Consider the following 16,959-nt stretch of genomic DNA (forward strand, 5'->3'; position numbering starts at 1 on the left):
TGTTTGTCCTTTTCTTTATCAAGTGTTGTTTTTCCGTCCGGTTTTATGAGTTTTCTTGTTTTTTAGCTTTTCTTTCTTTTTTCCTCTCTATCCGTGTTTTGTTTTCGTGTTATCAGCTTTGTGTGTGTGTGTGTGTGTTTCTGTGTGTGTTTGTGTGTTTTCATGTCTTTCTTTTTTTCAACTTTTTATTTTTTATATCCATTTGTTATTGTTCCTTTACTATTTTTTTCATATTTTCGTGGATTTATGATTCTTTTATGTATTTATTTGTTGTTTTTCTTCAGCGTGTTTTATTTTTTTCCTATTCATTTGTTCACGTGTGTCTTCATAACTTTTCCCACATATTTTCGTGTCTTTATGGTTTTTCTCTATATGATCTGGCATTTATTATTTTACTCACATACGTTGTTCATATTTATCAAAGCTCTGGAAAAATTCACATACATTTCTTGCCTTTTCCTATTTCTCTTTTTCTTTTAAGCACTACATTCTTGATACTTTTTTCTCTGATGGTTCCGAGAAAGATGTAAATTACCTGATAACATTTACTATTCTGTTCACTCGTTCACTATAACACTCTTCATAACTTTAGGAACTATTACTTTTTTTTCTCACTTTTCATCTATTTATTCGACATATATTATCTAACATATTTCCTTTTATGACTCCTGGAAACATGTTGATTTTTTCCCCATTCTCGTCACATTTGATATTCATGGAGGCTGCAGTGCGTGTGTGCGTGGGTGGGTAGTGCAGGTGGATGTGTTTGCTTGCTCCTTCTTGAAGTCATGAAGTCATGCTGACCTCACCACCGCGAGATTGTGAGTGGTGACGCTGATGACCAAGCCAAACATCCATCAATACTGTATACTGGACTTAGAGAAGAGAGAGAGAGAGAGAGAGAGAGAGAGAGAGAGAGAGAGAGAGAGAGAGAGAGAGAGAGAGAGAATAGACAAGTAGAATGATGTAAATATTTGTTAGTAAGGTCTTTGGAAGCAAGCCAGACACGTATTGTACCCGCCAGGATGTATTGTACGTACCAGCTGTCTCTCTCTCTCTCTCTCTCTCTCTCTCTCTCTCTCTCTCTCTCTCTCTGATCGACTTATGATTCAGACTTCGGCGAAGGACGAATTAGGAAAGAAGGACAAAAGGATTCAATGACAAAGGATGAAAGGGTGCAAGGGTAGTAAAGAAGGATAGACCAGCAGGATAGATACACAGATATGATTGTACAGGTTAGGATAGAATTATGTAAGGATAGAAGGATAGAAGGATGGTTTTATTGATCCTTTGGCACCAGTTAACAAGGAAACAAGCTTGATGTTCAGATGATGACTTGATGAATTGGCGAATTACTTGTTCATAAAAGAAAGAAAGAGAGATATTAAATGTAAATAGGACTGGACGAGAAAAAAAAAATGGATAGGAATCAAGAAAAATCTACGAATAATATGACTTCAATTTTTCAACATTAGGCTTTTGAAAAGAAAACTACGTCAAGAGAAAGAGAGACAGATAGAGAGAAGAACGAGTCAGTCATCGCGCTTCGAACCTTCCCCATCAACTCCTCGCCTCCAGTGGACGTAAAAATAAACCTCGCCAATGAAACTCCTATTGCTTCGGTACCGTAGAGTTGTTTCACCATTGTCTGTCACGTTCCGCCAGCCATCTGTCGCTCGCTGAGACTCCTTGGGGCGCCGGTGCTGTGTGTGTCCTCCTTCCCTCCTCCGTCCAACCTCCGTGCCGCCGCCTTTCATTTTTCATCCCTACACGGCTGCGAACGTAACACAAGATTACACACGTGACTTCACCGTCGCTGTGCCAGGTATTAGACCCTCAGTAGACCAGATGTAGGAGGTGTAAATTATTGATTACCGCTTGTCAGGTGTGTCAAAGCTGTGTGCAAAGTGCTAAAACAAGGGAGTGACGCTTTCTCCCGGTACTTTTCGCGTCTCTCATCTTGATTCGCTTATTGTCAACGCAGGATGTTAGATTTTGAATACGAAGGGGCAGGTAATGGAGGAGGAAGTCTTCGTCAATGGCGTACTTGATAATGGTGGTTAATGACGGTGCCAATATGTTAATTCGCTGAGTATTGCGTTGTTGTATTGTCTGGTAGCGGTTCTGAAGGCCTCGGGTAGCAGAGGGGAAAGAAAAGAAATTAGAGACTAAAAGGAGGAAACAGAAGAAACGGGAAGGGTTAAAGAGAAGATAGGAAGAAAGAATAAATATTAGAAAAAGGAAAGAAGAGAGAAGAGAAAAAAAAGATTGTTATAAAGTGGAGAGAAATGGGAAGGAGGAAAAGGAGGAGGAGAGGTAAAGTAAGGAGAAGAATGAATGAGGAGGAGGAAAAGGAGAAACCAGGTGTAAGAAAGAGACTGAGTAGACAGAAACCGTAAAGGTGAAGAAAGAAAAGGACTTCGAGAAAATCAGTTGTGAAGGTGAGAGGCGGGAGTGTAAATCAATCTGAGGAAGTGAGGAGGAGTAGGAAGGAATTAAGGAGTGTCTCTTCCATTGTATCTATGTCCACAAGGGGCGGCCTGGGAGGAGGGGCACGGCTTGTGCGGGGAAAGGAAAGGAATGTTAGAGAGTGAAAGAGTAAGGAGATGGAAAAAGTGATACGTTTATGTATGGATAGATGACTAGATGGATGTAGGTGCTGGTGAATAGACTGATAATGTTTAGGTGTTAATATTGGAGCTAATATATGTTAGCAGTGATAGATTGATTCATAAATACACAACACTGAAGCCGAATTGACACTGCCTGATTTAGGAAACTTAAATATAAAGGTAAATATTAACTAATTTATAAGAGCTAAAAAAAAAGGTATACAGCAAATATTTAATACGTGAACTTAAATTGTTATTTTGCATAGGTAAGAGGAGGTCTGTGTTAATTGAATGGGCGAGGTTCGCAGTAGGGCAGGCAATGCTCCTGAGGGAATTTGTCTTAAGGAGAGGGTTTACCAGGAAACAAGACTAAGCCCAGGTGCAGGTTAAGCCTAGGAAAGTACTACTGGTGTGGCGGACTACGCCATTTAATGCCTGAGTTTGGAAAGGGGCTGAAGGTGACTTTGCTGACGTGTACCGCCTCGCTTCTCTGGTCACGAGAGACCAAGGTGTAATTAAAGTGGAAAAGTTTGCTGGCTCTTTCTTCTTATCTCAGTTTATACACGAGCTTCTAGAAGGGTAAATAGCTTTATGACAGAGTGAATGCTTGTTTTCTTTTATTTTGTTTTTTCTCTAATTTAGTAGCAGTAAGTGGAATGTTTCTTTTTTGTTTTATATTTTTTTCATTGTTGTAGGCGGTGTTTATGGGCGAGGGGAAGGAGGACACGTGCGTGACACCGCAGGAAGAGAGAAATTTTTGCGTGCAGTCTTCATGGCGGCATACGCACCTCGCCTTTCTTTTTATGGCAGCCTTACGAAACTGATTCTTTCGTAGCCCTAGCCAGGTTATCCAGGTTCTCTTGTGTGTTTTCCCCATTCTTGACGCAGAGTACTCGTTAAGCTGTTCCTGGAACCATGAAATGTCCCTTGAAAATCCTTGTTTCCAGTAGAACCTTTTGGAATTAGTAGAGGCAAGACAGTGAAGCGTTTAAAGAGATCTTTTATCATGACTTGAGCGAGGGAAGCGGCAACACGCGGATCCTGTCCTGTGTAGAGGCAGCGAAGCGATGCAGCCAGTGTGGGGTTTCTCTAAGGGCGAGTGGTAAAAGTTATGGTAGGATGAAATAGACTCTATGTATCTTTACTGAAACTCTGAGGTGCCTTAGCGATAAACTGAGTCATCATGCGTCGCTTCTTAGGCGGAAATTTCCGCCATGTTCGTGTATTACTTGGTGCAAAGTGAGGGTGACGGCACGCGAGGCTTGTGTAAGATGGGGTACTGTCCCGCCCCACCCTGCACCCCACGCCGCCCACCGTCCCTGGTCACCATGACGGGACAGCCGCTGTGTGCCTAAGTAATTATAGCAGGGATGAGAGGGTGATGTGAGATGTAGGGTCCAGGGCCGTGTTTAAGGGTAAAGTGATGGCGGGACCCTGAAAGTAAGTGTAGGTGCGGAGCAAGATAACTAACTACAAGTGAAGGTAGAGGAGGAAGTGGTCTGAGGGACAGGACGAAGGCCAGTGTGGGGGAATGGGGGCGGGTGGGGTGAAGCAAGCAAGGGATTCTTGTGAGTAACGATTGTGTGTACAGTGAATGAGCGGATTTAACATGCAAATATTAAACAGGGTTTCGTCATGCACTTCATGAGTAAATTCAGGCTCGGGGAGGCAGGACAGACAGACGGTGGGCGAGCTGTCCATCAGTGGCGGAGCGGCGCGCAGGGTGAGCACTGAGCCACAGACTCTGACTGACCCTACCTTCTTTATTCCTTGCAGGTGTGAGGAGGGAAGACCCGCCGAGGCCCCGCCCGCCTCAGCTGCCGCCTCCTCCTCCTCCTCCTCTTCCTCTTGTTGCTTCTGCAAGGGCCCGTGCAGCCGCTCCCTGCGCCACATCATGGGCTGCTTCCTGAAGAAGTTCGACAACTTCCTGAACCGTACATTCTACCGCCTGGGCTACTTCATAGCATGCCACTTCGGTTACTTCATCATCGTGCCCATCTTCATGACGGCCATCTTGGCCACGGGCTTCCAGAACATCCGCTACGAAGATGATCCCGAGTACCTTTTCTCACCCACCACGGGATTCGCTAGACGGGAGCGCGCCATCATCGAGGAAAACTTCTTCCTTAACTTCAGCTCAGACTTCCACCCATCCCGCATGACGCGCCTGGGTAGGTTTGCGCGCCTCATCATCATGGCGCGGGACGAGGGCACCATCTTGCGCACCGACGTGTGGGAGGATATCAAGAAGCTGGACAATCTGGTGCAGTCTGTGTCCCTAGAGAAGGACGGCCGCACGCTGACCTTCAAGGACGTGTGCGCCATCTGGGACAAGAAGTGCTACGAGAACACCGTGCTGGACCTGTACGACCTGATGCCCGATGTGGAGTCCAAGCAGCTCAATCTCACCTACCCCTTCATGCTCAACCCAAACACCTTCGAGCCTCTCCTCTTCTCACACTACATGGGCGGCGTCAACGTCACCGACTACAACGTCATGGAGAGTGCCAAGGCTCTGTCCATCTTCTACTGGCTCAAGAACAACAACAAAAATGAAGACCTTGAGTGAGTACCTGTTCCGCCTTGTGTCTGAGTGCAAGAACGAGTGAATGCATGAATTAATGAGTGAGTTCATGAATGAGTGAGTGAGTGAATTGCTGGTCTTATTGATCCACATGGTACCTGTATCCTTTCTTTGTATGCCTATAACATCGATGTTCCCCAGGGCGGCTCGTTGGGAGGAGGAGTTGCTGAAGGCCATGGAAGATTTGGAGTTCGAGACCATCACCGTGGCGCGCTTCGTCTCCCACACGCTGGAGACGGAGCTGGAGAACAACACGAACTCTGTGGTGCCCTTCTTCGGTGTCACCATCACCATCATGCTTCTGTTCAGCATCGGTTCCGTCATGATGGGCGACTGGGTGCGCACCAAACCCTGGCTGGGCTTTATCGGAGTGCTCTCGGCTGCGCTCTCCTGTTGCGCCGCCTTCGGGTTCCTCATATACTTGGGAGTGGAGTTTATCGGGATCAACATGGCGGCACCCTTCCTTATGCTCGGTAAGTGTGACTATTCTGTTTCTTGTATTGTTCTGCCATGCGCCGTCTCCCGTTGTGATGAACGACGAGCGGTGTTCTCTTTTCACGGTAAGTCAACGTTCAGATGATCACAGGATAATTGTTTCCTTTAAGACAGAGTGGTTTCTGCATTCTCGTGTTACTGTAAGCTGAGGAAAGAATCAACCATCATTAAAAAAGCCATATTATCAGAGCCAGTTCGGTAATTCCTCTCTTCGTGAGTGAAATGTTTCTTGTGGCGGAGCGGGAGGCTAAGGCGATCACTATTTTACCTTGATAATTCTCTGAAAACGTGCCACTTCGTGAGTGAGAACTGATTCCACTTCTCGAGCTTATGAAGGCAAGGGAAAGCGTTTGATCTTCTGTACCCACCTGAAGACGTGTTAATCCGTGAGTAAAGGTGGTTTTCAACATCTGTGGTGATCCTGCAGTGTTGAGGAGGTGTCTAGTGTTCATGACCTGATTCTATTAGTGCAGGCTTTCATATTCAGAAGTGAATTCGTGAGTGAAGTCTGTTTTCCAATTCCTATGGTTAGGTACAAAGCAGAAGCAAACAGTGGTCTAACGGCCTCACTTCCTCGTAACACTGTGGTCTCATTACGATCACATTGTCTTCGGCATTTCCCGAAGACTCACGCAAGAAGACCGTTTCCACTTCTGTGATTACTGAAAGCCGAGAACGGCGAATGGTGCTCTAACAGCTCATCTTCGTAATGCGTATGCTCTGATCTTCTGATAGCTTCTCTTCCTCGTAACACCTGTGCTCTGTTGATCTCTTAAGGCAAAAGGGGACCAAGAGTGCGGAAAGGCGAGCAGGAAGGATCTGGAGCTTTCAGGAGATACCAATGAGGCAAAAAGTAGTAATCCTCGCTGAATCGTGAGCAGCTCCCCCTTGTCTCGCCCTCGCGCTGTGCCTCCCCTCGCTATCGCTCTAATGTTTTACTCACACTTGACCTGGAAGTGCGGTGCGATATAGGAAATGGCACAAATCCACAGCCAGGAAGACGCGGGTGTATGCGCAAATATTCCCTTGGTCCGTGTTTCGCACCACGGTGATGAAAACTACAACGCGAGCCTCAAGGCTGTTGTGTGTGGTGTTGGAGGGGGGGGGGTTGCGTGCCACTCAGCCAGTGTATAGGTCAGTCAGAACGAGTCACTCGTGTAGCCATCAGTCAAGCACGCCCAGAAAATTTATCGGTGTTTTGTTTCCGGTATGCCTAACGTCGACAGTTTAATCAATGAATCACTCGGATATAGTAATGTCAGTCAACTTGCTGATCCCGCGTTAGTCAGTCAGTATATTGATCGTTTTTTTTCAGTCAACCTAAAAGTGAAAAGTCAGTCAACTAGTCAGAAATAGGTTACCAACATTTGTCAGTTTAACCAGTCAGGTATCTGCTAATCAGTCAGTCAGTCAGTCAATCACCCTATCTCTGAGTCATCGGTTGGCACAGGTCACCAGTCCAGCCAACAACCAGTCAGCTGCCCAGTCTTTCGTCCCTTTCATTCTACCTTGGAGGGAAGCGAGGGAACCACCGGTGTTTGAGGAACCGAATAAGTCTTGGTGAAGGGCAGATTACTTCCTCTCAATCCTCGACCCTCTCCACCACGCACTCAAGGCGACCACCAAGACGGGGCCGGGCCGTTAGTTAGTGTGTCAAGGCCAGTGTGCAGCGCTGGTCGCCACTCGGGGTCAAGGCGTGGGTGGTGGTGGTGGTGGTGGTGGTGGTGGTGGTGGTAGGAACAGAAAAGCAGGAAGCAAACATTGATTCACACCTTAACTCAAATTAGTTTTTCGTGTATTATCACTTACTTGTGTATTATCAGTCAGCCACACAGTCACCTGCTAATAAACCAGTCACTCGTGCAACCAGTCAGTCACACAAACTGACTGAGGCATCATTAACCAGTTTTCTAACACAACTATGCAAGATTCACCTTTATATAAATACCAATGCTTATATACGTAGAGCGAACAACGATAGGAAGAGAACAATGGCAGGGCGATAACAGGACACCCATCACGTGAGCAATGGGCGAGAAGGAAACATCTGAGAACATGACGCGAGGAAATCAGGTGTGGACTGGGGAAGGGGAGGGTTGGTGGTCGATGCGATGTGTAGCCACGCGGGAGATCACGTCCGGAGGTTGAGGCCGCTAGTGCGCGTGACTCCCGATGGCAGGGTCACTTGCCAGCAAGTCATGAGGTTAAGAGAGCGACGGTGCGAGGAGGAGGGTGAGGGAGATTTAGGGTGAGGCACGGACGGACGAAGTGCTGTGCTGGGCTGGAAGGATGTTTTGTGTGAATATTGGGTTAAAATAGGAGAAATGAGTAGGATGAGGCAGAAGAGAGTAGTTACACATGCTAGAGTGAGACGAAAAGGTGGGTTATATGTGAATGAAAAGTGGTTTTATATGTTAGGTTGGGTCAGAGGGGATGTCTTATACATGATAGGTGAGACGGGAAGGTGGATTACATGTGAGTGAGGTAAAGGTGGCTTATGATGTTACTGTGATAAGACAAGAAAAGTGGCTTACGTGAAGAAGTGATCAATTGCTATTGTTAAGGTAGTAATGGTTGGCTTGTGTCAGAGAGAGAGAGAGAGAGAGAGAGAGAGAGAGAGATAGAGATATATATAGAGAGGGGGAATGTAGAGAGGGGATAGAGATAGAGAGATATATAGAGAGGGGAATGTGTGTGTGTGTGTGTGTGTGTGTGTGTGTGTGTGTGTGTGTGTGTGTGTGTGTGTGTGTGCGTGCGGTTGCGCGCGCGCGCCAGGGACAGCAGGTATGTGTAGGGCATCGTGGAAGTTAGAAAAGGAAGGAAAACACAGACGGAAGGAAGGAAGGAAGGAAGGAAGGACGGTCGTGAGATACATGTCCTTTTTCCCAAGGACAAGAAGTCTCTAGTCGTGTTCGTTGTCAAGGCCAGAAATTCTCGTATCGTAGCTATAAACTGGTATTTCTTCTCTTACTCATCGCCACACGAGTCAACCAGGCACTTGTCTCCGAGTGCTCAATTTTAAACCAAGAAATGGCAACCCGTGGAACATTATATATGAAAACAAATAACACAAATATGTAGCGATATGGACCTCAGTAACGTCATGAACAACAAATAACACGAGGTCCATTATGTAACTTACCGCTAACAGGATATAACACAAGAACCAACCTTCTGATAATACCATGGACGCTTAATTTAATGTTTCTCGTCCTTTTCCACGCTGAGATTGAAAGGAACAGAGCGATGTGACTGGCAATCGTGTTCCGAAGCACGAGTTCCTGCTTGGCATAGGACGGGGCTGGTGGAGGCGGCGGCGGCGGCGGCTGGGGACATGGGAGGGGTGAGTCTGGGGGCTGGCAGCGGCCTCCTCACTATAGTAAAAGTCAATTAAGTTTCGCCTGAATGCCGCGGGGCGAAGTGTTGTTGAGGGTTTGTGATGCCCCGAGCCTTCACCTTGGATAGGGCGGAAGAGAAAGGGAAGGAAGGCTGAGAGAGAGGAAAGAGAAAGGGAATTGAGCAGCAGAGGCAGGAGGAGGAGGAGGAGGAGGAGGAGGAGGAGGAGGAGGAGGAGGAGGAGGAGGAGGAGGATGGAGTAAGAGGAGTGAGAAAGAGAAAGGAACCAAAGAACAAGTCTGTTTGCCCCCAGAACCAGTCGTCACTGCTTCATATCGTGACCTGAACTTCGAGGAAATGGGACAACACACCGCGGGTTCCACCGCGGGTTCCATCTTCCACTCCTCTGTGCACGAGATGGCTACCGCTACACACAACTACCAGTAACTCCCAATGAAGCATGAACACCACGCAAAACACGCTCCTTAACGTAAAAGCTCTCGCTGGCTTCGAAGATCTAGAGTTTTCAAGGTGCGATTTCTCTGGAGTGTTTAGTTCAGGCAACTGAGAGGGCGTAGGAAGGGGGCTGAGAGACTGAGCTTAACTGGGAACTAAGTAGGGCGAGGCGGGAGGCGCTGTACTGTTAACTCCGCGAGGGAAAGTCCCATCTCAGCTGATCCGCGGAGGAGGAGGAGAAGGAGAAGGAGAAGGAGAAGTAGGAGGGAGAGCAAACAGAAACACAGAGGGCAAACATTAAAAAGTAAGGAGTAATAAGAGGAGTAAGTGCGTAGATGAGTGTGTAAGTAGGATGGTATAGTAGGTTAGGGTGGAGCAGGGTGCGTGGCGTGGAGCGTGGCGGGAGGTGGAGGGACGAGGCATGGCATGTGGTGTGGTGTGGTATGTGGGTCGGGTATGTTTGGCCCGCGAGGAAAATACAAGTGTCGATTTCACAAAGTAATGAAAACGGAGTGCAAGTTCAGTACAGCAACACCATTACGTACACACATCCTTCCCTTTCCTTCCCTTCCCTTCCCGCTGCGTTCACTCTAAGCATTACTCTCAATTGAGTGGTGAGCGGTGAGTGCGCGGAACGATGGTGGCACGAGAAGAGGCAAGGGAAGGGAGTGGTGCCACGAGAGGTCAGTGTCCGCAAGACCTCAATTCCTGCCACAGATAGAGAGCATGAAGAGTGAGGGTGGCACACACACACACACACACACACACACACACACACACACACACACACACACACACACACCGCGTAGTGTAGTGGTTAGCACGCTCGACTCACAATCGAGAGGCCCGGCTTCGAGTCCCGGCGCGGCGAGGCAAATGGGCAAGCCTCTTAATGTGTGGGGTGTTCACCTAGCACTAAATAGGTACGGGATGTAACTCGAGGGGTTGTGGCCTCGCTTTCCCGGTGTGTGGAGTGTGTTGTGGTCTGTCCTACCCGAAGATCGGTCTATGAGCTCTGAGCTCGCTCCGTAATGCGGAAGACTGGCTGGGTGACCAGCAGGCGACCGAGGTGAATTACACACACACACACACACACACACACACACACACACACACACACACACACACACAGCCCGGTAGCTCAGTGGTTAGAGCGCTGGCTTCACAATCCAGAGGACCGGGGTTCGATTCCCCGGCCGGGTGGAGATATTTGGGTGTGTCTTCTTTCACGTGTAGCCCCTGTTCACCTAGCAGTGAGTAGGTACGGGATGTAAATCGAGGAGTTGTGACCTTGTTGTCCCGGTGTGTGGTGTGTGCCTGGTCTCAGGCCTATCCGAAGATCGGAAATAATGAGCTCTGAGCTCGTTCCGTAGGGTAACGTCTGGCTGTCTCGTCAGAGACTGCATTAGATCAAACAGTGAAACACACACACACACACACTCTCTCTCTCTCTCTCTCTCTCTCTCTCTCTCTCTCTCTCTCTCTTCTCTCTCTCTCTCTCTCTCTTAAAGAAACTAACTAACCTAATATGAGAGAATTGAAAGGTTAAAGATTCATTCATGCTAAAAAGGACTTTGTATTCTTTTCTTGAGAGAGAGAGAGAGAGAGAGAGAGAGAGAGAGAGAGAGAGAGAGAGAGAGAGAGAGAGAGAGAGAGAGAGAGAGAGAGAGAGAGAGAGAGAGAGAGAGAGAGAGAGAGAGAGAGAGAGAGAGAGAGAGAGAGAGAGAGAGAGAGAGAGAGAGAGAGAGAGAGAGAGAGAGAGAGAGAGAGAGAGAGAGAGAGAGAGAGAGAGAGAGAGAGAGAGAGAGAGAGAGAGAGAGAGAGAGAGAGAGAGAGAGAGAGAGAGAGAGAGAGAGAGAGAGAGAGAGAGAGAGTACTGTACGGAGGGCGCGAGGCCATGAAGAGTACTGTTTGGGGAAAGTACATCTGAGAGAGGTGAGAGGAGGAAGAGTGGTCATGTGGATGGGGAGGAGAGGGTGAGAGGTGAGAGAGGAGAGAATAGAGACTGGGTAAGGGGGACGAAGGAGCTGAAATGTTGAGGAGGAGAGGATAGGGATGCCCAGAGCAGAGTGAATAGGAGGAAAGGATGAGAGGGAAAGAAAAGGAGAGAAGGAATGAGGAAAAGGAAATGGGGAAAGGACGGACAGAAATAGAAGGAATAAAAGAGAAAGAAAACATAAAAAGCAATTGAGAAAGAAGAAAATAAAGATGAGTTGAATGCAGGAAGAGAATGAATAAGAGGGAAAAAGAAATGAATGGTATAAAAAGAAAAAAAACGGGAGGAAAAAAGGAGGAGAAGAAAAGAAAGATAAATAAGATAGATAAACTCGAGGGAGAAAAACAAAGATAAGTGATGAATGAAATAAACGGAGAAGAGGGAGAGGAGAAGAATAAGAGGCATGGGAAGGTGAGGGTGTAGTGTATCCTGCCTTGCATTTAGTAGGAAGAGATGACCAGGAGACAGTTTTCAGAATGAGAGGGACACCGTATACCGTTAGAGCCACTCCGGGCAAGTACTGGTAGAGTGGTGTACTGGGTCAGGGACGCTTCTGTGACCCACTTACTGTACTTGGTTAAAGAGAGCGAAGAGGAGAGAACCCGCCCTGATGATTGATTACCCCTTCAGCTCCTCCTAGTGGTAAGCGCCGCCCATACCACTGCGCTGGGTCCGTGTGTGAATGTTAAGTTATGTACGTGTGGCAGCTGGTGTGATGAGTGTGTGGGTCTGGCCTTGCTACAGGTGTGAGTTGGGTGAGCATTAGTGTGGACGTTCGTGTTCCCAAGATCGGTCCTGCTTTTCTTCCGTCTTCTCTTCCTAGTATTTCGTTTCCCACACTTCTCTTTTATCCTCCTCCATGCCGCCCACGCGTATCCTTATCCCTTCCTTTTTTAGTATGTCCTTTTTCCAATCTCTCTTCCTCTAGCTTCTCTCGTTTTCTTTTTTTTTTTTCCTTTATCTGTTCCTTATTTTTCTCTTAATTCCATTCTTTGTTTTTTTGCAGCTTTCATTTTTTTCTTCCTTATCTTTTTTCCGTTTCTTATAACTTTACATTAATTCATAAATAACACACATGAACATTGTTCTTTCTTTAGCACACTTGTTCTTCCTCCTATCTTTCCTCTCTTTTCCTTACATCTATCTTATTCTCATTCCCTCTTTCCCTAATCATGCACAAGGTAACACGCGTAACGAACAAACTTTCACGCCTGCATCTTTTTTTTTTTTTTTTCAAGGAAAGTTGGGTGAAGAGATTTAAGAGTGGGTATAGAAGAAGAAAACAGTCAGAAAATGAAGGAAAGATGAAGATATACAGATCGTGGGCAGTCCACGTTGCTATTTTTCAAAATCTGTCTGTTGTTGTCGTCTGTTGTGGTGTTTACGCCTGCATCAGCGTTCTTGTTACGGAGTCGTGGTTGAGCGATGCTGCGCTGCCAGTCTTCTCCTCAGCCGCAAGACAGTTTGTGGGCAACGCTCGGCTGGCAATGTCAAATTCGGCGACACTTCGATATGCGTGTTTGATTTCGACACAAGAGGGCTGGAGGGCGCACGGTGGCTGGGCTGGGGAATGTTGATTCGTTAACCGCCCCCGATTTGCCGCCGCGAAGGTTCGGTCTGCGGCGGGATAAGTAGGCTGTCAAGACCACTGCGCCGCCTTCAGGTTGTGGCGTAATTCATTAGTTAATGCGTGGACTACTTGCTATTGTTCTGTCTCGCTGTTTACATTCTCCCTCAAGCATTCAGTCTTCGCCTCATCCTTCCTCTTTTCTCGCTCCAGCTAGTTCCCTCCTGCTTGCTTCCTTCCTCCCTCCCTCCCTCCCTCCCTCCCTCCCTCCCTCCTTCCCTTCCTCCCTCCCACCTGCACACCTGCACACCTGCACACCTGGCCGCCGCTCTGTATAACCAGGAATCGCAGCGCCACATGCATTCGAGGGAACCTTGTCCTGGTGAGGGTTGGGCAGCTGTCAGCGAGCCTTCCCGCTCTTGTGGCAGCGGCAGCAGCATTAGCGGTGGCGGCGGTGGTGGTGGTGGTGGTGGTGGTGGTGGTGGTGGTGGTGGTGGTTGTTGCGTCAGGGTGAGTAATTAGTGTTCTGTCTACCTGGATAATTTGTGTGGAGGTATTTTTGCTGTGGCTGTTTTTTTTTCTTTGTTTTACCTGAGCTATTTTTACCTAAGCAACATCCCCGTCTGTTATCCATCTTCGTCTATGTGACCGCCAACCCGCCCGGTAGCCCGCCAGCCCGACCGGAAGTAATCGTGTACATGTCCAATCATGTATTCTTGCATATTGTCTGCCTGGCTGCTTGCCTGCCTGCGTGTGCGGAAGTGCCTGTGTGTCTGGCGAGTACTGATAAAGTTTGTTGTCCCTTCAAGGACACACGCGCCCTGCACTTCCTTGTGAACAGGAGAGCGGGCCTGCATGGCGGCGCAGGGCAGGGGCGTGGGACTCGCTTCCCACGGGAGGCACAGCACCTCGCTCTCTGCCTGGTCAATGTCTTATAACCGGAACTACAGAGAGAAAAAACCGGAGCAGCGGCAGCAGCAGCAACAGCAGCGCGGCAGGTGCTCGAGGCTCGCCATTCAGCTGCTCCCAAACTTTCGCCCGCGGTTTTTGAGTCAAGGCTGAGCGGGTCAAGGCTTGCCCGCCGCCGCAGTACACTTGCGGCGCCGCCCGGGCTTAACTTCATCCCAAGGTGGGAACCGCTGCGGAGGAACGGTGCCCTGCGCCTTGCTGGGGACCCGCACCGCGCGGTGAAAGTTCACTGGTTAGGTCAAAACCTCGCCTGAGGAAACGCCTCCTCAGAAGCCTTTGTGTGCTCGTCGTTTTCTCCAGGAAATATACTTGTGTAGCATTTAGTCACTGAGAGGTCACGGCGCGAGGAGGGACGGCGCTGTCTGGATTGTGAGGCCCCACGTGAGGCGGGGCGGGACGAAGCAGGGCTGTCCAGCGTCTTGCAACGAATGAATGAGTTGAAAGGACCCGGCATGGAAGGTTATGGGGAGGGTGGAGGAAGGAGTGGCGGGACGGAAAGGGGGGCGGGGTGTGGGTGTCATTGTGCGGCAGACATGGCAGCCTTAATGGGAATGAGCTGGTAGGGGTGTAGGGGAAGGGGCGACCCTGGGCGGCGGATTGGCTAACAAGGCCATGACTACGCGAGGCCGATTAGGGAACTGTGGTAGGCTGTGTGGTCTTGGGAATGGTCAGGGCGGCGGTTAATGAATCACTACTTAGCGGCACAGAGGCACAGAGGCAGAGAGCATGGCACTGTTTTCCTGCCTGTGTATCCCTCAGTGAGAAAAAGAATAGAAACAGTCACTTTATTTGAATTTCCACGCTGCAAAAGACAGCAACAACAACAACAACAACGAGTTTAAGGAAAGTAACCTACATCTAAGACAACAGCTCACCCCTCGTTACCTGTCACTGATGCCTATTGCCTCTCCCTCTCCCTCTCCCTCTCCCTCACCCATCTGGCAGGGTGTAGAGGGGTTGTCAAGCTGTCCATGCACTCCTCACTCGGAAATCCTGAGGCGTTAGAGTATCCGGTCCAGATTTAGAAAACGGAAGCGGGAAAGCACTTCAGTCCGCCCGTCACAGGTGCGTCACTGACGGTGCGTTGTGTTAATCAGCCGTCACTTACTCAATAAAAAGACAAGACAAAAGAAAAAAAGCAATCAAATAAGAGAACGATGAATCAAAACAAACGAGAGAGAGAGAGAGAGAGAGAGAGAGAGAGAGAGAGAGAGAGAGAGAGAGAGAGAGAGAGAGAATTATGAAAACAGAAACTTAGTAATAACGAATCAGACCAAAAGACTGACCAGAAAGAATGATGTCGAACTTCAGACAAAAATTATATAATAGGAAAAACGAAAGAGATAATTTTAGAAGACAAAGTAGAAGAAATAGAAAAACAACAACAAAAAAATCGGACACTCCTTAAATTACAGTATACAACCAATCACCTCTTGACGTAATTTCCTGTGACGACTCCTGACGCTGCTTCGGTATGGAAATGACATTCGTGTGACTAATAGAAGGAATAATGGCCTGGGATTTCCCGAGATGGTGGCAAAATGTTTGTATGTAGGTCGTTGTGTTTGTGTGTGTGTGTGTGTGTGTGTGTGTGTGTGTGTGTGTGTGTGTGTGTGTGTGTGTGTGTGTGTGTGTGAGAGAGAGAGAGAGAGAGAGAGAGAGAGAGAGAGAGAGAGAGAGAGAGAGAGAGAGAGAGAGAGAGAGAGAGAGAGAGAGAGAGAGAGAGAGAGAGAGAGAGAGAGAGAGAGAGAGATGGATGACACAGACACAGACGGAAAGAGGAGAAAGAAGAAAGAAACAATTAACTTCTATTAAATAAAACAGTTCACTAAAATGCTACGGTATAAAGAGACGAGGCTCGAGGCTTCCCTCACTCACTCACTCACTCACTCACTCACTCACTCACTTGACAAGCATAAAATTACCTTGAGAAAAAAATGTCAAGCACGCAGAAAAAGAAGCCGAGAGAGTGTAAGTGTTTGCACCACCAACAATGCAAACACCACTGTCTGTCTGTCTGTCTGTATGATTGCCTGACACAAGGTAGCGTGTTCATAAGGTGGAGTGGAGTCAGTCTGCATTAGAACAGATGAAGGTAGAGTGGCGTGATATGAGAGTGGGGTGTGGGTAGGGATGTGTTTGAGCCCGCGAGGTAGGATATGGTTGGGTAAGGATGGGTTAGACGTGGTGTGATGGAGTCGGAATAGATTAGGATGTATAGGAATAGGATCTGGATACGATGCGGTAAGATGTGGATAGGATGGATAAGGTGAGATGTGGCGGTGCAAGATTGGATTGGGATAGGGTAAGTTTGGGTGTGGATGAGTTGAAATAGATGTGTTTATTGGGGATGGAGGTTTGAAGGAGCTAACATGGATAAGAATACGCTGACCGGGGTCTTAATCGCATTAGCGTGAATTAAACTGGATAATTAAAACTTTAAACCCTTTTAGATGTAGAAGACCTCTTATTGTAGTACTGCATATACAATTAGTTAAACACGATAGACTAAAACTGCAAATAAAAGAAAAAAAATTGCTTAAATGTAACGCTGGGAGAGGAACTAGTAGAGGCAACACAAGCTAATGGGAAGACTTGCGCAGTACACACAACAGAAGTTAGTGGGCTGGAGAAGAGATAATTTGCAGGAATGGACAAATCTATTCATAGAAGCAGTGGCGGGAACCTTGAGCGGCGAGGCGAACAGCGAGTAAGCCTCATCATGACTGGTTTCCGGGTGTGTACTCTGCAGGGAGCGAGTAGAGAGGGAGGAGAGAAGGTGGAATGCAAGAGGGCAATGGGAAAAGGTGGGATGGAAGGGATGGGAGGAAAGGGAAGGGAGAGGCAGGAGGTCATTGTAAATATTGTCTCGTCGCCTGAGGCAACCTTGGCCAGTGTTGACGCTCAAAGATACACTGTAACTCCCCTGTAAACCTTTGTAAAC

The 16,959-nt window shown here is 47.8% G+C and overlaps 1 protein-coding gene across 7 annotated transcripts in view; it reads left to right on the forward strand.

Moving 5' to 3' along the window:
- The window catches only part of LOC123510701 (patched domain-containing protein 3-like), an 84,514-nt gene that overhangs the window by 54,938 nt on the left and 12,617 nt on the right, over positions 1–16,959 (forward strand). For 6 of the 7 annotated variants that reach the window (XM_045266035.1, XM_045266033.1, XM_045266032.1 and 3 more), the window contains 2 exons: positions 4,389–5,177; positions 5,338–5,669. In XM_045266035.1, coding sequence (XP_045121970.1) covers positions 4,507–5,177; positions 5,338–5,669 — 1,003 coding nt within the window. In that variant the 5' untranslated portion in view covers positions 4,389–4,506. Of the gene's footprint in view, positions 1–1,670; positions 1,826–4,388; positions 5,178–5,337; positions 5,670–16,959 lie in introns of those variants that run through there. The other variant, XM_045266034.1, reaches the window with a different exon arrangement.

Source organism: Portunus trituberculatus, chromosome 30 (assembly GCF_017591435.1).
Source record: "Portunus trituberculatus isolate SZX2019 chromosome 30, ASM1759143v1, whole genome shotgun sequence".
Classification (NCBI taxonomy): domain Eukaryota; kingdom Metazoa; phylum Arthropoda; class Malacostraca; order Decapoda; family Portunidae; genus Portunus; species Portunus trituberculatus.